At 48.5% G+C, this 23,842-nt stretch overlaps 5 protein-coding genes across 5 annotated transcripts; 2 read left to right on the top strand and 3 right to left on the bottom strand.

Moving 5' to 3' along the window:
* Positions 1-2,406: 2,406 nt before the first annotated feature.
* On the bottom strand, positions 2,407-5,658 carry VFPPC_12566 (transposase-like protein; the record flags this gene model as incomplete). The annotated part of the gene is made up of 6 exons (XM_018290391.1): positions 2,407-3,923; positions 3,979-4,752; positions 4,835-4,909; positions 5,049-5,155; positions 5,277-5,371; positions 5,635-5,658. The coding sequence occupies 6 exons, from the start codon at positions 5,656-5,658 to the stop codon at positions 2,407-2,409; spliced, it is 2,592 nt and encodes an 863-aa protein (XP_018135752.1).
* A 5,568-nt stretch (positions 5,659-11,226) lies between these two features.
* On the bottom strand, positions 11,227-11,883 carry VFPPC_12564 (reverse transcriptase; the record flags this gene model as incomplete). The annotated part of the gene is made up of 1 exon (XM_018290389.1): positions 11,227-11,883. The coding sequence occupies one exon, from the start codon at positions 11,881-11,883 to the stop codon at positions 11,227-11,229; it is 657 nt and encodes a 218-aa protein (XP_018135750.1).
* A 1,220-nt stretch (positions 11,884-13,103) lies between these two features.
* On the top strand, positions 13,104-15,584 carry VFPPC_18627 (restless-like transposase; the record flags this gene model as incomplete). Its single annotated transcript, XM_022430211.1, has 1 exon — positions 13,104-15,584. One exon carries the CDS (start codon positions 13,104-13,106, stop codon positions 15,582-15,584), a length of 2,481 nt encoding a protein of 826 aa, XP_022284888.1.
* Positions 15,585-18,426: 2,842 nt separating this feature from the next.
* VFPPC_18626 (hypothetical protein) lies at positions 18,427-18,729 on the bottom strand (the record flags this gene model as incomplete). The annotated part of the gene is made up of 1 exon (XM_018290441.2): positions 18,427-18,729. One exon carries the CDS (start codon positions 18,727-18,729, stop codon positions 18,427-18,429), a length of 303 nt encoding a protein of 100 aa, XP_018135749.2.
* A 1,652-nt stretch (positions 18,730-20,381) lies between these two features.
* VFPPC_18625 (reverse transcriptase) lies at positions 20,382-21,254 on the top strand (the record flags this gene model as incomplete). The annotated part of the gene is made up of 1 exon (XM_022430210.1): positions 20,382-21,254. One exon carries the CDS (start codon positions 20,382-20,384, stop codon positions 21,252-21,254), a length of 873 nt encoding a protein of 290 aa, XP_022284887.1.
* Positions 21,255-23,842: the final 2,588 nt, after the last annotated feature.

Below are 23,842 nucleotides of genomic sequence, written 5' to 3'. Positions count from 1 at the left end.
AAGAAATTGACGACCAGGAAACCCATGCCACTGCGAAATACGTTCGGGGTTCGGCACGTCTCCCTCACTGGCACCAACCTAAGTTGGTGCTGGACACTCACGTAACCAGATCACCCATATAACCACTTTTGGCACCTCAATGGAAATTACGTGCCTTTTTCAGCCACCTTTCGGCCTTACGGTATGTTAACATGGAAGGAAAGATTCAGGGGGCTTTGCGGTACATGGAACAATTTCCTTGTGCTTCTGCCTTTCGCACAGCTGGGGTGTTAATTAGTCGCCTGCTTTAGTTGATTATGCACTCTAATCCAACATTTTGTATTTGTTCTGGAGCTGGGGATCGGCCATTATCGTGCCATTGAAGATTGGATAGGTATCCGTCTCGCCCCTCGCGTAATACAAGGCGCAAGGTCGAGTCAATTCTGACGAGTACTCGATGCCATTTGGGATCGCTGCAGCTAGGGAAGCAAAGGATTGCGGTGGCCACAGGAAGCGGATGCAGAGCATCAACAGGCTGATCAACGATCCGATTGGTGAGCGTTGTACTCTTCATGCGCAATTGCCAGCGCACGAGTCGACATTCTGGCTTTTCGCAATTCGAGCGGTTGCAGTCGGCTAACGAGCAACGTTGCTCTTGTGGCAGCAATGTGCTCCGGCCAGTCACTCTCTGCGATTTCGGTTGACGGTGTCACGATTCTGGTTGTTCACGGGTATGTTCAGCATGGTCGACGCCACGAACCAACACGACTTCTATCAAGATCAAGTCGCTCATTCAAAGCAAGCGCAGTATGCTATTGCCTGAAAGGCAACAGCAATTCTCATAATTCTGCTTTGCAGGTAGCAGTATTCCGAAGTATTTAGTTTTCGTATGATTCCACTGTTTTATATAGGAATCAAGAGTCTCTCATTGCCCGATTCACAGGGGATCTTCTGCCCGATTGTCGTCCAGTCATGCAAACAAATCGAGTTCTGTGACAACTTCGAACCCTACACTCCTCAATACTTATACAATGTCGAAGCGGCATAAAACAGCTAGTTCTGCACCAAGAGCAACTCGTACTATTCGCCTCGTACTACTCGAGATGTAGCGGCACGAGATGTCGATTTACCCAACTCAAGTAGCGACTCGGACATCAACGCCAGGGATAATAGTCAGATCTTCTGTTAGCTTGATATGCTGCATTAAAAAGTGCAAACGTGGAAATGTTACTGTGAACATGGGCTAAGCTTGGTGTGTTAGACCACTGTAGGATGGCATAAGATGAGCTGCACTGAGCTGAAGGTGCCGATTGTATTAAGATTATCTGAGGAACAATTGCTTTACAAAGGAAATTGCTGCAGTTGCCTTATTTGGAAGATTTGTCACGTTATGAGACTCATTGCTAACTAAGCTCGTTTTCAAAATCATTATTCTTGTTTTTCCTGCTCGTTGTGCTTCTCTTGCCAGAGGGATTCACGTCATTTATCTGATTTCAGAAGCACAACTACCAGCCTTCTGATAAAATTCCAGGTGGTTGGCCAGCCTCTCATCTCCTGATATCTATGATTTTATGACATCTAGCAATTACTCCAAGTTTGCTTGTTCTATCAACAGAGGCAGTTTTATCTGACAATACATCAATATCGATATATCCAAATAGCAGAGTTGATATCGATATATCGTATCCAAATACGCAGGTCTGCCCTTCATGCGATCCCTAAGCGTGCTTCGTGGGACTGTATAGATCTTTGAAGCGGCTCGAACGCTTAGTTTGGGATTCTGTTTGATAGCTTCAGCAGCTAGCAGCATTATGTGACTCTCTGCAGGTAAGGTTTCCATATTTTTCGGTGGAGAAATTTGTGTTTGTAGATGGTTAGTTCCAATTTCGTGGTAGGGTGTGGCGGCTCGCTCTGGTGGGCGACTCATTATGCATTCACGTTAATAGTTGTCGGATAGTGGTGTCTCTGTCGACTCTGCTAGCAGACCTGGTATAGTGGACAACAGCATAACTTCGGGTATCATGAGAAAGAAGATAGCCGGAAAAGCAATTATGAGGGGTAAAATGTTCGGACGAAAGGAAGATCGTTGTACTTAAGGGATCACAGAAGCAGCCAGGCTTGCTAATCAATCAATCAATTGCAATCGGGGGTCAGTTGCAATTGATTGACAGGGCCCCACATGGGATCACGATTGCAATTGATTGAATTGCGGCAATTTGGACCTATATTGCAATTGATTGCAATTGATTGCAATCACGTGTACGTATTAAAATCCATGAGCCCTAATTGGCTGATGAGACCTGTACAGATACTCCAAAATGTGGTAAGCCAAGTGATATTTAAGCCCATGGAGTCACAAACAGGCTTTGCGTTGCGGCCTTCTCAGTGCCTCGGTTCACGGGTATGGTGAACGCCCTTTGCTTAACTTCAACCTAAAATATTCACCACGCCCCTCTTGTCCCAATCCGCCAAGCACAGAGAAGCGCCAATAAAATCTGACCCAAGCCGGGCTCTCATGGAGGGCGTAAGTAGGCCAGCCAAACTGAAAATCCTTTCCGGCTCGTCGGACATACAGGGGATTGATATTATGTCCAGAGCCATTCGTGATAAGCGTGGCCAAATTGCGCGTTTCGTAAGCCAATACTTGAAAGGGTCGTTGCAATTCAAGTCTTCAGGATCCTTCCGATTGCAGTATTCTTCGTATTCGTCATCAACGTCAGACGCTGGGGCTGGAGGGCCGATCAGATCATTTAGGAAGTCATTCAGACCTGATGTGTACGCAACTTTGTGCTCCGTAGGTGGAGGCTCTGATGGAGTGGGAAGGGGGATGTTTTTATATTCAGCCTCCCAGAGATTTCGAACGGCCACTTTTGCCCGATCACGCCAATCGGGCTTATCTGACCAGTGTTTCTCAATGAAACCCCATTTCATGCGGGGATGGAAAACAACACCGGCCACATAGACTGGCGAATTGTCTGTCAATGCATAGTACTTATCAAGCTTCATCCATGCCAGATTGACATTATGGCGAAAATGAGGGTTAGGATGATTTGCATAGCGGACTTTTAACTCCTCAAAATGGTGGAGGAGCCATTCAAAAACAGGCAGTATCTCCCAAATATCGCCTCCTGCCGGAGTGCCTGGGCGGCCTTCTAGTCGCAGAGTTGCCTGTTCAAGCGGCGTGAGCATTTCTAGGTAGGTGGTGATGACATGCCAATCGTCACTATCTAAGGCATCATCAACGATGTGAGGTTTCTTTCGGTGCTTTCCGGGAGGCTCGCACACCCCGTTCCGAGTAATTCTACCCCAATATTGGTTCCATTTGGAGACTTCAACACCGACTATTGAATCAATGGCGTTTCGAAGCTGAACACCGCGCTCCATTTCAGCTTTGTTAGAGTTCCAGCGGGTGCCATTCGCGACTACTGGGTCGTAGACGGGCTTCGTGTCTGCATTTGGATCACCTGTGGCGATGTATTCAGACCTTTGATGGTTGTAGAACTGCCTTAGCCGTTCTGGAGACTCTCCAATCCACACCATGACATTATGGAGCTTCCCGACTGGGCCAGCCCTGCGCCACTGTTCCATATGCTTCACTCTGTCATCAGCAGCGTCTTCGAGATCCTCTGCAAAGCCATTTGGGTCCTTTCCAAAAAGAAGTATCCGCGCGACGAGGTTAATAACATGGCCCATGCAACGTAGGCGACGCCATTCCTTATTGAAGTTGTATTCGAAAGCAAGGTTTTCTAAACAGGTGTCGTTTTCGCTGGCATTGTCCGCTACGAAGTATCCAATTTGGGCTTCCTCGATCCCGAACTCCGTGAGAATCGACTTAATTGTCTCCGCGATCTCGACGCCAGCGTGACTGGTGGCTTGCTCAGGGAGGGCAAGAAGGAAGGTGTAAAATTGGTTGTCATCGCCAACAAAGTGAACGACAGTGCCTGCTCGAAATCAGCTAAAGGCAGAAATATGGCATTAATGCTCGCTTACCAGCAAAGCACTTCAACTTCCTACTTGTCCACAGGTCAAAAGACATATGAATTTTGGACTGGGCGGCCCTCAGCAATTCTGTCACAACCCCCTTGTACTTGCTGTACTCAGCAATAATCATCTTTCGCAGCGTTGTGTGATGAGGAATACAATGGGTGGAAGTTGTTAGCTTATTAGCGTAGCGGCAGAGGGCTTGAAAGTGCTCGCTTTCGAGCTTCCTGAGAGGGATCTGGTCGCGCACTACCCAACGGATAAGAAGCTTTTTCCAGTATTCAGGATTGAAAGTTGAGTTAAAATAATTCATGATTTTCTGATCTCGGCCGTTACGCGCGTCAAGTTGGAGAATGTCAAACTCCTGTTTCTGGCGCTTGGCCGGCCGGCCGTCTTTGTCTAGTTGGTGATGTTTCAACATGTGGTTCTTGATGTTATCAACGCCTCTAGACACGAAAATAACCGTCCTGGAGGGATGGGCTGTATGGCAAGCCCGGCAAAGCCAGAAGCGAGCCTTTATATCAGTGCCTTTCTGGACATCATAGCCATAATCCCAAAACCAGCCACGTTTTTCCATTTTCTGGCCAGGTTGAATATAACCTGCCAACCGGTCCCAGTTGATGCCAGTGTATGCGCCTTCTGGCACAAGCCGTGAATCGTCAACATTGACATCTTGACTGCACTCTGAGCCGCATCGGAATTCTCCCAAGGAGGTAGGGTTCGTATGAGGGGTACATGGGGATGAAACGAGAGAGGTTAGATCGTCGGAAGCAATATAATCTGACATGTCTGCTCTTGCGTAAAGTTGTAGAGAGGTTGACTGTTACAGAAGACACAGCAACCGGACATAAGAACAGTATAAGTAACGTTCTGCCGCATGCACTTCCACTGACAAGAAACCTGAGACATTCGCGGCCGGTGACAGCATCTGCCTGGCAGGCAGCTGCTGCTTGTCAGGGAGGAAGTGCAGTTACTGGTGTGCGAAAGAGCTGGGCGAACACATGCATCTGCTCATGCTTCTCTTCTTCTTGAGTTAATTCTCACTCAATATAATTACTGTCTCTAGCACAGTTTTCTCGGTCTCATGCAGTCCCGCACTGCGGTGACTTTGTAAAAAAAAGGGCCAATCACAAGCCACGGCTCAAGGAGGACAACACCACCAGCAATAGTTGCAATGTTTGCAATCAATGGAAACCTACATTGCAATTGCATTGCAAAGGATTACATAATATAAAAAAGGCCATTGCAATTGATTGCAATTGCATTGCCAGCAATATATTGCAACAATATTGAAACCCGTTGATTGATTAGCAAGCCTGGAAGCAGCATTGTAAAAAGAGGGAGCATAATCAAGAACTGCATCTTCAGCGTAGTAAAAAATTGAATTGGAACCGCGTGACGCGACAATAGTCTGTGTTTACAGTGCTACTAGATAAATGCGGATTGCTATTTAAGGCATAAGATCATGGAATTAAGATCTGAGTTAGGACACACCAAGCAGTGCTGTAATCGATCCGAATTATCGATCTCAGGGCCAGGATCGTTAAGATTTGATCGATAAGCCTATTGATCGATTAGATCGATATCGTTAAGGCGACTGATACATGGGCACCCGGATGCCCAAATAGACTAGCGCACCCGGGTGCCCAAATTATGTCAGCAGTCCTCTAGCGCTGGTCTGGCCCTGCGCCTCAGCATGTTCCTGCCGCCACCGCACCTCTGTAGCGCCAATCAAATTGCGGAAACATGGAGCAGGCAGTATTTCCTGGTGATGTTCTTCCACCTGAAGGCATATATGAATCCCGCGAATCTTTATTTAATACTATTAATTCTTGGGCGAAACCTCGAGGGTATGCGTTTACGACAGGGAAGTCGCTAAAGACACCAAATGGCAGAGTCAGAGTCATATTCGCTTGTGACAGAAATAAACCACCACCAAGCGCTCCTACTAAGCGAGTGCGCCATACTTCAAGTCGAAGAACTGGCTGCAAGTTTTCTGTCCTGGCCAAGCAATCGCTAGACGGTAGTACATGGGTCTTGAGCCATCGACCAGATAACGAGTGCGCTAAGCATAATCACGCACCTAGCGATGACCCATCTGCACACCCTGCCCACCGCAAGCTTGTGGGAGAGGATGCGACGATCGTGTCCAAACTTGTACAGTCTGGAACTGCCCCTCGAGAAATAAGAACCTACCTCCATAACCACTCAGACACGCTTGCCACTCAACGGGACATTTACAATAGGATCGCGGCAACAAGGAGAGATCTTCGCGAAGGCCAGAGTAGCATCCAAGCACTAGTCGACCAACTAGACAATGAGGGTTTTTGGTGCCGCGTTCGGTTGGATTTAGATAATCGACTGACGGCTATCTTTTTTGCCCATCCAGATTCTGTGGCGTATCTACAATGCAACCCAGACGTATTATTATTGGATTGCACCTACAAGACGAATAAACACGGCATGCCGTTGCTTGATATGGTTGGAGTAGATTCAAGCCAGCGGTCGTTCTGTATCGCATTTGCCTTTCTCTCTGGTGAATCAGAAGAGGACTACTCTTGGGCATTACAGCATCTCAGGTCGCTTTACCAGCGTGAGCTTCCGTCTGTTTTTTTAACTGATCGATGCCTAGCTGCCATGAACGCTGCTGCACATTGGTTCCCATTGTCTAAAGGACTCATTTGCCTTTGGCATGTTAACAAGGCAGTCCTCCAGCGCTGCCGGCCATTTTTTGTGCAGAAAGGAAACGAAGCGTCCGAACAGGCAGAAAACGATACATGGGATGAGTTCTACACATCGTGGCACTCAATTGTCGCTTCACCAAGTGAGAAGATATTCGAATAGCGCCTGACTAAGTTTGAGCGGAAGTATGGCGGAACATACCCCGAGTGTGTAGGGTATATCAAAATGTATTGGCTGGAACCGTACAAAGAGATGATCATCAAAGCATGGGTGCAGGCTTTCTATCCATATTCCATATTCCATATGGAAGGTTTTTCGTATGGATTACGGCACCTTGGTCCATATGGAACTTATTCCATATGTATGGAAATACAAGAAATGACGTCATACCCACCTCAGCATGTCTCCGTACGCGGGGCGGAGCCAACCAAATTGTCAAATTCACGTACCCTACACAGAAACACCATCGATGTAACGATCGGCTTATTGACAAGGTCAAATAAGGCAATCAACAGTTGTTCTGTTGCTTAGGGTAGGTAACTTAGGTTGTAAGTGAATAAGACCTTCACAGGCTATTGAACAGCAAGCTTGGATCGTCAGGAGTTTATCCCAATCAATTGTGAATTGAATGCTTAGATTGATCACTGAAGATCTGGACTAGCTAGATATCTCGATAATGACTGTCCTATATATATTGTTTCCATCTCTTCATTGATCAGTTCTGCTTTCCTTGCTCAGTCGTGCTCAGTCTGATCATCCTGAGCACTGGTGATCCAACTGAGCACCTTGCAGTTCCCGTGTCTTGTCACGTGACCTCCTTTACCCATGGCGGCCATCTCATGCAGCCAGGCCTCAGGTCTCGTTCCAAGACCAATCATTCTGCCTTGCCCGCTCTTGCTCTCGTTGGTTCGTAACAATCGAGGTGGCTTCACGCTTCCTGCGTGCTCGTCACAGTATTATGAATTAAATGTGATTGATGTGTTTTGAGGAACGGCCCGGCTTTTGTGCAGGCGTTGATTATGCCGCAGTTATCTTGGACGCCAGAGCCGCCTGACTTTGCCCAGTGTCAATGTACTGCTACGCTACTTTGGGGCTGCCAGGGAAAAAAAAGCTCGGCCGAATCTGATGTATTTCCATACGTATGGAATACGATCATCCCATATGGAATATGGAATATGGAGTATGGAATATTCCATATGGATTAACTAATCCATACGCGTATGGATAGAAAGCCTGCATGGGTGGATGTGCACTTGCATTTCGGCAACGTTGCTACCTCGAGGCAGGTGGATTATTACGGTGGGCGATAGGGAGCACTGTTGCAAAACCCCCGGTCGTTTCGTTTTAGGTTTAGGGTCTTACGTCCTTAGTCATCTGGGTACTTCGGGTCGCTATCAACGATGTACCACGGACTAGCAGCGGGCTCGCGCGGTGGCCTGCTGCCAGTCTAGTCGATCACTTGGCGCGTCAACTGTAAAATGGCGAACCATTTGCCGCTATAGAGATGATTTTCAGCACCATATCGCGAACTCGTTTCTCAACAATTCTCAATTGATCTTTCTATATAAAGTCAATGCAAGAATTTCGGTTTGCTATAGTCGCGATCTAAATGCACAATAGTGAAAGACGAGCTGCCGACAATGTTCACCTCGCGATGAGGATCACGATGGACGGACGGAGAATCACCGCACTAACCCCGCTTCTGATCAGCAGCGGACGAGCGCAGCAGCCTCCTGCTTAAACCGGTCTAGCGACATCATCCACCGTAAGGAAGGGCGATGTTGTTTTGTTCTCCTTAAAAGGCTCGGTCTGAAACAAGATTCCTCACCTCGTCTCCTTCAACTTGCTCTCATCTCTCGTCAAGCCAAATGGATCCTTCAAAGATCCCCTCTGGGCATATCTATTGCATCCAAGATGGAAAGAAGCACTATGAACTCTTCACCACCATTTATACAAGCGCCAACTATTGTGGTCGTTGCGGCTTGGCCAACCCCTTTCGGACCCAGCAACGAGCCAGGTCTAAAACTCCAGCACTTCCTGGCCCATATGATGAGGTGGTTGAAGTCGAGGACTCTCCGCCACGGCCAGTCAGCCCAGCAAGTCTACTACTACGTGACAGACCAAAACCAGTGAAAGATGAAGAAGAAGAGAATGAGGATAATTAAACCACCACATTCACGTGTCAAGTCGCTGAGTGAAATAAAACAGAACCCTGCTGGTCCGCCGCGGACCCTCTGATATGACATTGCCCTTTCGTGAAAGCCAAAAAACTAAGAAACGTAGGCTGAAGTACATCGAGCAATGTACCGTGCGCCAAGCAAAAGCGCCGCTAACCGAATTTGGCACCCTCGTCGTGGTTTTTGGGGTTTTGCAACAGTGACCCCTATAGCCTGCCATAGATTATAGTAAATATAATTGAGCAGACGCTAATGCACACACTTCCAGGGCCGAGGGTATCCATTCACTGATGAAAGCACACATTAAGAAATCGAATTTGGACCTTTTCGACGTTTGGCAAGCCATGAAGCATGCCATCACAAACCAACTGAAAGAACTTAAACACATTCGAGCTTCGCAACAGCTACGTGTGCCGTTAGATGTATCTGGACTCATGTTTGAGGCAGTACGAGGCAGGGTTTCGCATCATGCCTTGCGCAAAGTGCAGGGGCAACGGCAGTTATTTCTACAAGAGCCGCGTCGGACTCTATGTGGTCAGACTTTCACTTCGTCACATGGGTTGCCGTGCTCCCACGCCCTCGGGAAGCTCGGAGAAAAAGCTCAGAGTCTTCTTTTAGAGCACTTTCACCCTCATTGGCACTTGAAGCGAGGTATGGTTCTGCCACGAGCTGTTCTAGAACCTCGCCAAGCTGTAAACCAACTGAAGCGGACTCAACCATTGACAAGCACAAGACGCGAACAATCTGGATTTGAGAGAATGGAGGGTAACAAGAAGGCTCCCACTTGCAGCGCATGCCACAAGGTAGGTCACACTATGACCTCGAAGTCCTGTCCGCTGAAGTTCAGGGACTTCCCAGCAGTACGTGTGTCAGAGGCGCCCAGTTCGGCCACACTCTTAGGCGCCATGGCAGAAATAACTCCCACATCCGTCTTGACAGCTTCTGCGGGGACCGCTTCAGTGACACAGCAACAATATTGTTCACATGCAATGGTAGAAACCTTGGCAGAAGTTGATCAACCCTCTTCCTCTGCTGCGGGCACGCCACTCATCCATTTATCACCTCTCGTAAGATTTAATACACCGATTGACTCAGGGTCGCTTTCCACATCAAATAACATGCCTGACACTCCGCCGATGTTGGCTGTTGAAGGCTCAATGGCTGAGCAGGTGCAACCTTTGTCTGATCTTCCCTTGGAAGCGCCGCGGTACGATTCCCCAGAGGCCATCTATGCGAGATATGTTGCCGCGAGAAATGCATGGTACAATGCACAACCTGTAGGCAGCTTCAAGACCAACCAGCAATATCGCAAAGCAATGGGGCTTCCGCAAAGATATGACAAACGGAGCTACGAGTGGTGCTTAGACTATAAACAAATGTCGAGGCGTTGTGTCGCTGCGACAGGATTCAGAGAATGGACGAAAGAAGAAATGATGGCGTATCTAGACTGGAGCAAAGCGGAAGATGAGCGAATTGAAACTCAGGTTGCTCAGGAGATGGGTGATAATCCTTTGGCTAACAAGAGAAGAGGAATGAAAGAAATATGGCAGAGGGTAGAGAAGGACAGTAATGAGCAACAGGTTTTGCACTTAGCAAATAGCGCGACAGAGGATTGCATTGTTGTCAAGCTGTAGAATAAATGTTAGCGTTCGAAATGATCTTGCTCCTGTAGTCAGGAAAACGAAGTGCTGAGGCGCAGGGCCAGACCAGCGCTAGAGGACTGCTGACATAATTTGGGCACCCGGGTGCGCTAGTCTATTTGGGCATCCGGGTGCCCATGTATCAGTCGCCCCAGCATCAAAGGTAAACTTCAAATTTATGAAACCTGTCTAACTGCTCAATCCATGTGTAAGACAAGGGAGCTTTTGAACTTTGAGGTGCAGATCTTATACTAATTTACTTGGGCCTTACATAACCGAGGGCTCTAACTTACGTGGGCAATGATTAGCTTCATGCTTACGTGAGGATTCTCAATCCTTAACGATCTCGAGATCGATAAATCTGAGATCGATAGCTAACGATCTCGATATCGATATCGATATCGTTAAGTCTTAACGATCCAGGATCGTTTACAGCACTGAGTAGAGGGAGGGCGATCCAACGCACGCTTCACGAGGACAGGAGAGTCAGGTGAAGCGGGTCCCCAGAGCTTTTCAGAAGCTTCTGGGAGCAAGGGAGCGGGCGAATCTGATGACATGTTAACGGCTAGTGAGTACCCAACTGTATTGAACGCGTTCAGTTGGCCAAGTACTCTGATTAAATACTAAGATGTTTGGGACGCACGGGCGTTATATGAAACCGACTGAAACATATGAAACTCGGAGTGTTATAGTTTCATATGAATCCGGGCCCAGGGGCTGTTTCAGTTTCATATGAAACCGTATGAAACGACACGCGTGGCTATCCATCACTGTCTCCAAGTGATGTTTTCGTGAAGACCGCGTCGGAGGTGGGAAATGAGGGCCGGGCTATCCCAGCCGGTGAGTTTGGCGACAGCGTACCATTCGGGGAGAAATGTCGTGAGAGGTCTATGGCCTTGTTTCATGTCGAAGATTTTGCGTTGGGCCGTGGCTTGGGCGTCAATGTCTCCAAAGACTGATTTAAGGACTTCTTTTATTGCGTCGACGTTATCAAATAGGACTACCCCATCTTTAATGTTGTACCGGATCTGGTCATGAGCTTTACCTTTGAGACATGAGACTACATATCCCATACGTTGGCGCTCTGAAGTCCACCAATCTTTGTTCATTTCGAGCTTTAAGTCAAGTTGTTGGAGGAAATTTTGCAGGAGAGAGGGGTCTTCGCCAGTGAATGGTTCAGGATCGGGATGTTCCGGTGTGCGGTGTGAAACCCCTCGTGATTGGATGACTTTTAGGTATGCTTCATTTTCTGCCATCAGGTGGGTGATCATTGCGTCTCCGTCGCTCTTGGTGATGAGAGTGTTTTCCAGTCGGGTTTGAAGGTCCTCCATTTCCGTAATCGTTTCTGCGGCCGAGGCGCGTAGGGATTCGATCACTCTTTGCATGCTGTATGCGGCGTTGCATACGAGGAAGATCTCTTTCATGAGACCGGTTGGGTTGGTTGCAAAGGCATTTCGGAACCCTTCTTCTGTGTTACTAGCGTTGAGGAGTGCAGTGATGTAAATAGTGTGGCCGTAAATAAGACGATATCGTATTCAATATCGTATTGCCTGCACTGTATTTTTATACCGTGCAGTGCAAGAAAAATAGAAAACCGTGCAGTGCAGTGCGAGGTCGTTCGAATATCGTATAATATGATATTCATCCAGTGCAAATACAGTGCAACACGAGTAATACGAGGCCCTTACTGTACGCATCAGGCGTAATGAATGAAGATCCCAATTGAAGGATTTCTCTGCAATAAAGCGTGTCAACCCCTGAAATTTCACTTCCGTCGACAATTTTTGATCTAATACATAATGACTTCTCAACACTCAGGTGTTGCCGCTTCCTTTACGGCTATATCATCCCCAACATCCCTAGTGGCTGATTCATCAGCTGCAGAGACCCAATCAACTACACGACTTACACTGGTTGATCAACTTAGTGTATTACACTCAACTAAATCAACTAAATCAGGACAATCCTGACTAATCAATTAAACTAAATTTGGGCCTCTCGTGTACGTGGATTTAGTTGATTTCAGTGTAACTGTTGATGGTTAAAGGGCTGCACATTTGATCTCGAACTTAGCTTCAGGGTAGGTTCGGCTGCGGGCGAGACGACAAGTCAGCTTCCTCCCCCTATTCTACATCCGTAATTTGTATTCTAACCAAAGTGCCTTAAGGTAGAGCCTCCGCTACTGCGTCGTGCGTCTGTTGATCCTTGGTTGATTGACTTCGGCATCTTTTTACCCATCTTGGAACCGTATTGCCATGTTTTGAATGACGTGTAGCGGAACGATGGCTGATGCCTAGTTTATTGAAATATCTTCCTGCTAGCTAGCACCTGCTTGATCATCACATAACACCTATTTCTGGCCATCTACAACAAGTATCATCGCTTCTTTTCTGTAAGGGGTCGCCGGTCGGCCCCAGTAAGTTCCGTAAGGGGACACGCGGCTCATTCAGCTAACAAAAAAGAGAGAGCAGACGTTCTCGAGGGGTGGACTCTCTACTATGGTGGTTAACTGGGCAGTCAATGCTCAGGGGCTGGTTGTGAGACCCTCATTTGGTGGCGTTATCAGCATTGCCATCAACCCAGGTGCACGGCAACGAGTTAGTCCGTGACACTTTCACATTATGTCTTTATGTTTACTATGACCATGAGCGCTTCGGAATTCCTAGAATCGTCCCCAATTTCTATCGATGATGTCCCAATTGACTTCGAACTCCCAGTGCCTTCCACGCCTGCTTCTTCTGCCGAGAGCTCATTGACGCCGTTCTCCCCGCCGCCGACGACATTGCCCACTCCTGATAAGTACGATACGCGTCTTTGGGGACATTTTCCGGGTTGGGTATGGTCAGAAAGAAGCAAAGACAACTACTCATGGGCTTGGGAATATGGATACGACATACAACATGACGACGAGCGCAGATGGGTCTGCAAGCCGTGTATTCAGAAGAACGACCCCAGACCTAAGAATTTCGTTGCTATTGGCCTTCAGAATGCGCTGAATCACTTATACAAGGATCACGGAATATCTGCACCAGATAACAAGACAAAGTCCGGCTTGCAAAAGAAAGCCGAGGAGAAGCCAGGGAGCAAGAGGCCAAGATCGATTGTGGATATATGGAAGCTCGACCCTTTAAGACCTCGAGAACAGGCGATTGCCAACTCTATGATACGCGGATTTAATCGAAATCACTTTCAACGTCTCCTGATCGAGTGGATAGTCGACACGAATCAGCCCTTTAGTGTTGTTGAACATGAGAGACTCCGGGATATCTTCGAATACCTTAACCCTGCAGTCAAGATCACGAACGCCAACATCTCTGATACCACAGTTCGCGCGCTCATCAACTCCGAATTTAAAAAGCACAAGGCGCGCGTCATTGAAGCCCTGCGAAAGAGCCCCGGCTTAATACACGTCAGCTTTGACGGATGGAGGGCGCGGAATCGACACTCGTTATACGGTATCGTGTGCTTCTTCAGGGACGAGAATAGCAAGCCCCACAAGGTCGCTCTGGGGGTCCCCGAAGTCCGCAGACATTCGGGGAACAACATTGCAACAGAAGTCCTTTATACCATCGAGGCTTTTGGCATCGAGGAGAATATTGGGTATTTTACCCTTGACAATGCCGAGAACAACGACACAGCACTTGAGGCTATTGGCAAAAAGCTCGGCTTCAATGGCGCTCGAAGGCGAGGCCGCTGCTTCGGCCATATAGTCAATCTGTCTGCGAAGGCACTACTGTTCGGGAAGGATACAGACGCGTTCGAAGAACAACTTTCTGGTGCAGAAGCGCTGTCTGAAGCCGAATACGAACTTTGGCGACAGAAAGGGCCGGTTGGGAAGCTCCATAATTTCGTCGTAGATATTAATCGATCGGACAGACTGACATACCTATTGAAAGAACTTCAAGAGTACGACATATCCATATCGGACGATCCGAAAATACGGTCAAAAAGCCCCGTCTCGGTAGTGCTAGATAACGATACGCGCTGGCTTTCCCAGCTCTATATGATCCGCCGCGCCTTGAGACTTCGAAGGTACTTCGAACTGCTAGTCGCGAAGTTCCGAATCCAATGGGAGGAGGAGAATACATCAAAAAGAACTGGCCAGTTGAAAAAGTCGGCTGTCCGGCCTCGAATCCTTAGAGACGAGAACCAACTTACGGCCAACGATTGGTCTGTACTTCAACACTTCGCGACGATCCTTGGATACTATGAAGATGCAGTCAAGACTCTAGAAGGCGACGGTTTAATCAGGAAACGCAAGAGGGGTTATACTGGTTCATATGGGAACGTTTGGGATGTGATCAATGGGTTTGAATTCCTGCTTGGCAAGCTCGAAAAATATAAGGCGATGGCAAAAGATTTTCCTGACCCCGAACAGTTCAGGATCGGCATAAATATGGCCTGGGAGAAATTAGACAAGTATTACACTATTCTCGACACAACACCGATATATTATACCGCCCTCGCACTCCACCCGGCATACAGATGGGGATGGTTCGAGCAGGCCTGGGTACATAAGCCCGACTGGATCAGATCTGCAAAAAGGATAGTTCAAGAAGTGTGGGACGAGTCCTATCGAGATTTCCATATTGTGGTGGCCTCAAATGACGAGCCTGTTGCAAAACGACAGAAGCAATACTACAATGCCTTCGAAGAGCATTGCGAACAGTCCCGTATCGACTCCATACAGACAGAGCCTCTACTGGACGACGACACGATTGGCGACGAATACGAACGATGGCAATCGAGCCATGAGAGCACTGACAAGACTGTGCGAGATCCGATAGCGTATTGGCATGAGAAGCGCCTGCAATACCCTCGTCTCTCCCGAATGGCCCTCGACTTTGTCACAATACAATCAATGTCTGCAGAATGTGAGAGGATGTTCTCGGCAGCAGGGCAGATGGTTGTTCCCCAACGGTGCAATCTTCAGGCGCAAACAGTTGGGATGTGTCAGGTATTGAGGTCGTGGTTTCGGGCAGGCATTATCAACGACCTAGATCCGTTATTTCTCTCGATCATAGAGGAGAAGAAAGAGCTCGAGGGCATCCATCTTAATGATGATGAGTTCAGAAGACGGGAGCTATCGTGGCTCGCTGCCGCGGCGAAAACAGCTGGCCATTGAAGAGGCGATTCGAGTGCTACAAGAGTGAATGAAGGGAAGGGGACGGGAGCAGCCGAAGGTAGATTCGCACCAGAGGAGCCTCGGGAAGCCCTACTTGTTGTACCAGCCAGCAAAAGTGGACATCACCTCCTTCTAAGAGGGAGGTATTTGTTAGAATATGTCGTCTCTGACACTTTTTAATGCGAGGGGATGGTTAGCGTCACTGTGGCCAACCCTGACACGGGCGCGATGAGATCAACTCAAGAGATAATGCCACTATATTGCACGAAAACCAAGATGAAGAGGAAAGAGGTATGAGCAAGCGCGTGGACGTGTAGACGCGTTAACTTAGTGCCATCATGCGCTGCCCCACTACGCCGCGACTCTGGATGATGCCGCCACAAACCTCCATCCACTGAAGTCAACTACACTTAAATCAACTACATTTGAGGTGTCCGTTGATACACTACATTCAAAGTTTCATTACTAATCTACACTTACTCTAAATTGACAGATGCCGTGTAGTTGATTTAGTTGATTGGGTCTCTGATCAGCTGCCAGCGACAACGGAGATTCTGACATGGGAGAAACGTATACTTCGCCGTTGTCGCCCTCTCAATTCAAGAAGAAGAAGCGTACATCGAAGCGCTCTCGTCTCTCGGAAAAAGCAAACTATTACATGTTGGCCGCGAATAGCTTCATAATTTACGGTTGGTGAGACATTGTAGAACCTCAACCCTTACTCAATTTGGTTAGCTTCATGCCTGGGCCATGCGGCTCTTTGCACGCCGTGCAATACGATATTGCAATACGATATTGCTCAAATACAGTGCAATACCGTATACCGTGCAGTGCAGCAAATTCCTAAACAATACAGTGCAGTGTGAGGTCGAAAAAATATCGTATACGGTATTTTGCACTATTTACTTCACTGCTCTCAACACGCGGATGACGCCCTTGGAGTGCTGCAAGAAGACAGCCACAGAGAAGAGGCTAGTGAAGCTGAGGTTAGTTTGGAACAGAGTGACTAGATGATTGGCCATTTTATCCAGTTAACAGCGGTACTCATACGCTGCTTGTCCGTTAGGATAGGAATACGTGCAAACTGTATTGAAACATATGAAACATATGAAACGAAACCGAAACAGACGTCAGTTTCAGTGACTGAAACTGATACTAAGCTCGGTTTCAGTTTCAATACGTTTCTATCCATCACTGGACTCATTGAGTTATCGCGCAAAACATCCCAGTTGAAACCCCCCACCAGTGTTCCGAATAGGCGGTCCAAATGGGCTGGACCGCCTGGACCGCCTGTTTTAAGCAGTCCAGTCCAGCGTTTTTGGTGGACCAGGCGGTCCAGTTTGAGGACCCTGGACCGCCTGGACCGCCTATATGGACTGCATAACTGAATAGAGCTGAGGGCTTGTGGTTGATGGTGGGCCACCTCGTCAATCAGAAAAAGCAAGGCTGATGCGGGACACGAGCCTTGATAGGTGGGCAATTCCACGTCTTGTCGCAACGTCTACCTACGTGACTGGACGCGCGTGTTTGCTCCTATCATTATGACCATTGCGCACATTGTCTTCAGTAATAAGACGAGAACGGCATAATAAGTAACTGGAGTATAATAAAGCAGCCAACTACTTTTTAGCGTGCCATATCCGGCTAAATTGTGACCTTAGTGTGCAGTAGATGTCAATGGGTCTGTTTGGACCGTATAAGACAGGCGGTCCAGTCCACGTCTTTTGGACTGGTAGGCGGTCCAGTCCAAGGCTGCTGCATTGGTAGGCGGTCCAGTTTGCGATCTCTGGACTGGACGGACCGCCTATTAGGAACACTGTCAACAACCCGCGGTAATCCTCCAGCAACCCCGCTGATAGCCAGGATTTCACTGTTTGCGTTGTTGCAATGGTCTCTGCCTGCAACATTACGAAACTTCAGGGTTTCCAGGATGCATCCTTCATGAGACGACCTTTCCAGCAAGTTACAGTGGAGTGCCTACGTAGTTGCCGCAACGACAGCAATGTCACGGAGACTCATCCGGTTATGGCTGCAAACTGCTGGGGCTTGCAACGTTGGTTTTCTTCACCGTACATTTTCCAACCCCCGGGTTAGATATTGAGTTCTGCTACCGCTAGGTATTTCCCTACTGCAGGCCTTTATATTCACATGAGACATCCAGGAACCTAGACTGGATAGAACTTGACATTTTAGACCTGGTACATATGGTAATAGCATAATTCGAAGCACTATGGTCATGTTATATATAGCACGGTTATTCACAGACTCTGCATGGAAGTTCGCACTTTGGTTTACTCTTGACAGTTTTATGTGAGTTGACTTCTTATCTTCAGCTCTCCATCAGGCTGGACCTTTTCCACATTGGTGTTCTTCTTCAACTTTAACCTGTGATGATTTCGAATTGCATTGCCATCACAACGGGTCCAAGGTGATCGACACTTAGCATAGCTATTGTTGTCACGTTATGAGATCATTGTTAGCTACAGTTCATTGAAGTATCAGTAATGACATTGTATTCTTGTTCGTTGTCCTCTCTTGCCAGAGGGATTCACGTCATTCATCTAAGTTCAGAAGCATAACTACCAGCCTTCTGATAAAATTCCAAGTGGTTGGCAAGCCTCTCATCTCCCGATATCTATGAATTTATGACATCTAGCAATTACTCCAAGTCTGCTTGTTCAATTAACAGAGGCACAGTTTTATCCGACAAGACGCTCTTGTCCTGGTTGGATACCCATCACCAGGTAAGCATCTTGTAGATCGACATTATGACAGCTAGCAATTGCATTACACCGAGTTTGCCTGTTCTATAAAAAGTGGCATACTTATCCGACGGGGGACTCTACTGTCCAAAACGGCTGGACATCGCCGCAGTATAGGCATACCACCACAGTACGTATGCTGGACCAGGTGTAGCAATCTGCCAATAGTCATCCCGATGGACGTCACAATTCACCTCCAATTGCTCTGAAGCTTCACCGTTCACGAGTTCGGATACACCAGGTAGATGCGTAGTCGCAGGTGCAGATACTCCAATAAGTTGCGTTTCGTCAAAAGCCCTGGCGTTTCCTGCTGGAGCCGCCGCTAACATTTCCTCACTGCTATATGACGCTAGGAGCTCCTGAAACTCATGCGGCCCTTCCATGCGCTCTTCGTCCCATAGCGGTTTAATACAGTGGCTCCCAGCTTGGGAGCGTAAATGGCGATTAAATGATTCAAGGCTGATGAATTCCTGGCCACAGCCCCATTGACCGCCGTGCTGGAGATAACAGGGTGGTTTTCCATACAGTATTGCAAGGGTTTTTCAATACATGGTACATCCTGTCCAGAATGGAAAAGTATTGCAATACTCTTTGATGAAATCGCTCAGGGGTTTGACCATTAAAACGATACGTATGCCAGCCACTAATCTCGCTACAGATTGAGGCGCTATATGTGTCACATACCCTGTAAGGATGAAGGCGAGGGTATGAAAGGGTATTGTCGATACTCTCCGGTATGGATAGTATGTACCTTGTATTGAAAAACCCTTGCAATACTGTATGGAAAACCACCCTGGGAGATAACCCCCACATACAATTTGTGCAGGATTCAACTCGTCATGACCATGCCGATTATATCCCACAGGGGTTTTCTGCCGGGTCGACTTATAATGAACCTGTTGGGTATCGAGGCAGGACTTGCGTTTGAGTTTTGCTGAGCATTCCCTTTCGCTCTGGGTTACGGAGTTGTTCGTTCGTGTTGACATCTGCAACTAGCCGGAGGTATGGCGATAATCTGTTCACTGACAACAAAATTAATCCGGTGCAGCTGCTAGTTACCAGACACAAATAGTCAGTATATAGCGGTGATCCAGTTTTAGATTCTCTTGTTTTGGTGGAGTACAGAATGTCAACACGGAAGTGCTAACACTAGAAAATGCTTCTGTTAGATTCGAACTGCAAAGGATGACTTCAAGCGTGCCACAGTCTTGCTGCCATATATTTAAAAGCGCCGTAGAGAACTGTGGCCATCATACATTGGGCTCTCGTAAACCAGACCACCTACTTATTAGGCTCGTGGGTATTAACTCCGCATGTTGAGACGATCAGTCTTGACTTCTGGCCGTGTGTGTCGTTTCCCATGCACCGCCTCATGGATCGCCCGTTGCCTCACTCTTCCCTCTTGTTGGGTGGGAAGAATAGTGGCTGTGCCATCGTATCTCAAGGCCTCCAACAGGCTTTAGGCTTAAACTTGATGTGCATGGGTCTGCCAGGAGAAAGCTGAAATCAAGTGCATCTCCACAATGGACTTATGGAGGCCATCAAGGTATTTACTCGTGGCAGGACCCACTTTATTACGAGAACTCGTTGGGCGTGCAGCAGTAGTGTGGGAGGAAGTGGGGATTGCAGATAGGGATAGGACGTGTGCTGTGCCTCAGGTGGCGTTAAGATTTTCACCACGTGCGTATAAAATCCAAGCATTTGTAGATCCTTCTGGGCTGCTGGTTGTGATCCCTCATGGAGGGATGCAGACTGGGTGGCGTCAGTGGCGTGCATCTTGGGTTGTGGCCGGGTGTTAGATTCACGATGCCCCACTTAACTCACTAGGGGGGGGGTTGTGGTCGATTACTGAAGCCGAAAACTGATGATTGTATTCCTTGTCGCTTGTATCTTCTAACAGGAAGACTTGATTCGGGAGCTCCAGGCACAAGTGAGAGAACTGAAGGAAGACTATAGCCGCGAGACCAAGGAATCGCGAAATGAACTCCATAACACCAGAGAAGAACTAAAGCAAGTTCGAGAGCAGTTAGAGACTATGAAAACTGCTGCGACCTCGGCGCAAAGCAGCCCGCAAGCAACGTACGCAGAGATCGCGCGAACACCGCCACTGAGCCAACCAACAAATATACGGTCTCTGTCATCAATGCAAACAACACCCTCATCATTCACGGACACTCTGCACTGCACAATAGACGTTTCTAGAGTTACGGAACAGGACAAGCATAAGGCCCAAGTTGGTACGATTAGGCAGACGATTGAGGGCGAAGTGAGGGCGAAGGAGGGTTACGAGACGTGGAGATGTGCTGCAGCGGTTAAAGACGCGAGGAACCAGGACCGCATCAAGGTCATCTGTCGAAATGAAGCCGAGCTGCAACTGGTTAAGGAGGTTGCAGAGAAAACCGTCGTGCCAGGAGCTCGTGTCTTGCGAGATCAACTCTACCCGGTTAAAGTCGACAACGCCAACCGAACTGCGGTCGTGGACGAAGAGGGTAACATCCTACCAGGCGCTGCCGAAGCGCTTGGTGCCGAGAACAACGTGAACATAGCAAAGATATCATGGCTAAGCAAGAGAGAAGCTGGTAAAGCGTACGGGTCAATGGTAGTGTACGTGACCAAAGGGGGCGATGCGAGGAGGCTGCTTGATAACCACTACTTCGACCTAGCCGGGGAGTCGGCCAAGACCAACGTCTTTGAACCAAGGATAGGACCGGTGCAATGCTACAAGTGCCAGGAGATTGGCCACAAGAGGTTCACATGCAAGAAACCTGAGGTCTGCGGAAGGTGCGCGAGACCCGGTCATCACCATAAAGAGTGCCATGCGGTGGAACCAAAGTGCGTTCTGTGTGGCGGACCACACGAATCGTTCAGCTGGAATTGCCGTGTGAGGAACACGCGAAGCAATGAATAGGGCCCTTCGTATGCTAAGCTCAATGTGAGAAAGCAAGAACCCGTACAGCTTAGCTTGATGAACGACCCAGACCTAAAGGAGTACGCAGTGCTTGCGGTATCAGAACCGTACGCAAGGACAATAGACGGTAAAGTTTTTTACAGTCCCATTGGGGCATAGCAACTGGACAAGGATAATACCTACACACACGGAGGATACGAAGTGGCCAATTCGGAGCATGCTTTGGGTACGAAGAGATATCGAGGTGGATCAGATGCCTGTACCGTCGGCCGATCTTACAGCGGCGGTGCTGCGATTGGAGGGGCGAGAAGTCTTGGTGGTATCGGTGTACGTGGAGGGGAGAGATGAGCGAGCCCTGAAATCGGCAACGGGACAATTGCATGGCTTGATTCAGCAATTTCGAAACGGGACAGGTCGACGTACGGATGTGGTGTTAGCGGGAGACTTCAATCGTCATGATCTTCTGTGGGGAGGAGATGACGTGTCAGCCAAAAGACAGGGTGAGGCGGAGCCTATTATTGATCTGATGAACGAGCATGGCCTCTGTAGTCTACTGCCAAGGGGCACAAAGACGTGGCAGGGCCGTGATGCAGAAACCACTATCGATCTAGTTCTTGCGACGTCAGAGCTGGCGGAGGAGATGGTGGAGTGTGGCATCCACCCAACCGAGCACGGATCCGACCACAGAGCAATTCGGACTGCGTTCGACATAGCGATGCCCGAGAGGACAGTGACGCATAGACTCTTATTGAAGAATGCTCCGTGGACAATGATATCGGCCAGGGTGGAGGACAATCTTCGACCACTACCCTGGACGGTCGACGTGCAGACGCAGACCGACCAGTTGATGGAAGTTATGCTAGAGGCAACCCACGAATTAACACCTCGAGTGCAACCACCACCTTATGCAAAACGCAGTTGGAAGCTCTGAGCTAAGAACAAGTGTGTTTCTATTCTCTATCTATGAGGGGAACACAACTACTTATAGTTGTGATATCCCCTCCATCTGCCTAATGCCATACGGCGCTACTGACTGCCTGCCTGGCAGGCAGTCTCCCAGTGGCGCTCCTGCCTACAGGCAGATATACGTGATCATGGGATTCAACTAACGCTGGTGGACAAAGGACTTAACACGCCTTCGTCAGATTTACACGTTCTGGCGAAACCAAGCAAGAACACAACGGCGAACAGGTAGGGCAAGTCCCGACCTGGAAGTTCGAGCTAAAGACGCATCCAAAGAATACCACGATGGGATTCGGAAACAGAAGAAAGCTCACTGGGAGGGATTCCTGGCAGAAGATGCCAATATTTGGAAGGCGGCCAGGTACCTCCAAGCAGGCAAGGACACCATGGAGGACAAGGTGCCACCGTTGAGGAAGGAAGACGGATCGATAGCTAAAGAAAATACAGAACAGGCCCAGGAGCTGCTTGAAACCTTTTTCCCGCCACTGCCAGCACGGATTGATGCAGAAGATCGACGACCGCAACGCGACGCCCTGTCAATGCCGGACCTCACGCTGGATGAAATCGAGGAAAAGATAATGGCGGCAAAACCTTGGAAGGCTCCAGGAGAGGATGGTTTGCCGGCCATGGTGTGGAAACGCCTATGGCCGGTGGTGAAGTATCGAGTCTGGACTCTTTTTGACCGTTCACTCCGAGACGGCGTGGTACCGCATCAGTGGAGGAGTGCCAAGATCATCCCGCTCAAGAAGTCAGACAATGGAGACTACACGGTAGCGAAAGCCTGGCGACCAATATCTCTCCTGTCAACACTAGGCAAAATAATGGAAGCAGTTATCGCAGAACGGATCTCCTACGCAGTCGAGACCTGTGGACTCTTGCCCGCGAACCATTTCGGAGCGAGGAAAAGACGGTCAGCCGAGCAAGCGCTCTTGCTTCTGCAGGAACAGATATACAAGGCATGGAGGGCTGGCAAGGTGCTCAGCCTCATAAGCTTTGACGTGAAAGGCGCTTACAACGGAGTGTGCAAAGAACGGCTGCTGCAAAGGATGTTGGCAAGAGGCATACCAGTCGGTCTGGTCAGATGGACGGACGCCTTCTGTTCCGGCAGGACAGCTTGCGTGGTAGTAAATGGGCACACGTCGGAACGAAGAGAGTTGTCTCAGTCCGGTCTGCCTCAGGGATCACCACTTTCGCCGATCTTGTTCCTGTTCTTCAACGCAGACTTGGTGCAAAGAAAAATCAACGCTAATGGTGGCTCGATCGCCTTTGTGGACGATTATACGGCTTGGGTGACCGGGCCAACGGCAGAGGATAACCGGGTTGGCATTCAATCAGTCATTGGTGATGCCCTCAAATGGGAGGCATGCAGCGGCGCAACATTTGAAGCAGACAAGACGGCAGTAATTCATTTCACAAGGACTGCTGCTCGGTCCAGTGACGAACCATATCTGATCAAAGGAAAGGAAGTAAACCCACAAAATAGTGTAAAGATCTTGGGGGTAATAATGGACGCAAACCTGCGGTACAAAGAACACATGACTAGAGCAGCTGCCAAAGGCCTCACGGCTGCCATGGGTCTGAGAAGATTGAAGATGCTTTCACCTCGAACGGCTAGACAACTCTTT

The sequence above is a fragment of the Pochonia chlamydosporia genome, assembly GCF_001653235.2.
Source record: "Pochonia chlamydosporia 170 chromosome Unknown PCv3seq00021, whole genome shotgun sequence".
Taxonomy (NCBI): domain Eukaryota; kingdom Fungi; phylum Ascomycota; class Sordariomycetes; order Hypocreales; family Clavicipitaceae; genus Pochonia; species Pochonia chlamydosporia.
The sequence above is the reverse complement of the archived record's forward strand: the minus strand, read 5'-3'. Positions and strand labels throughout refer to the sequence as shown.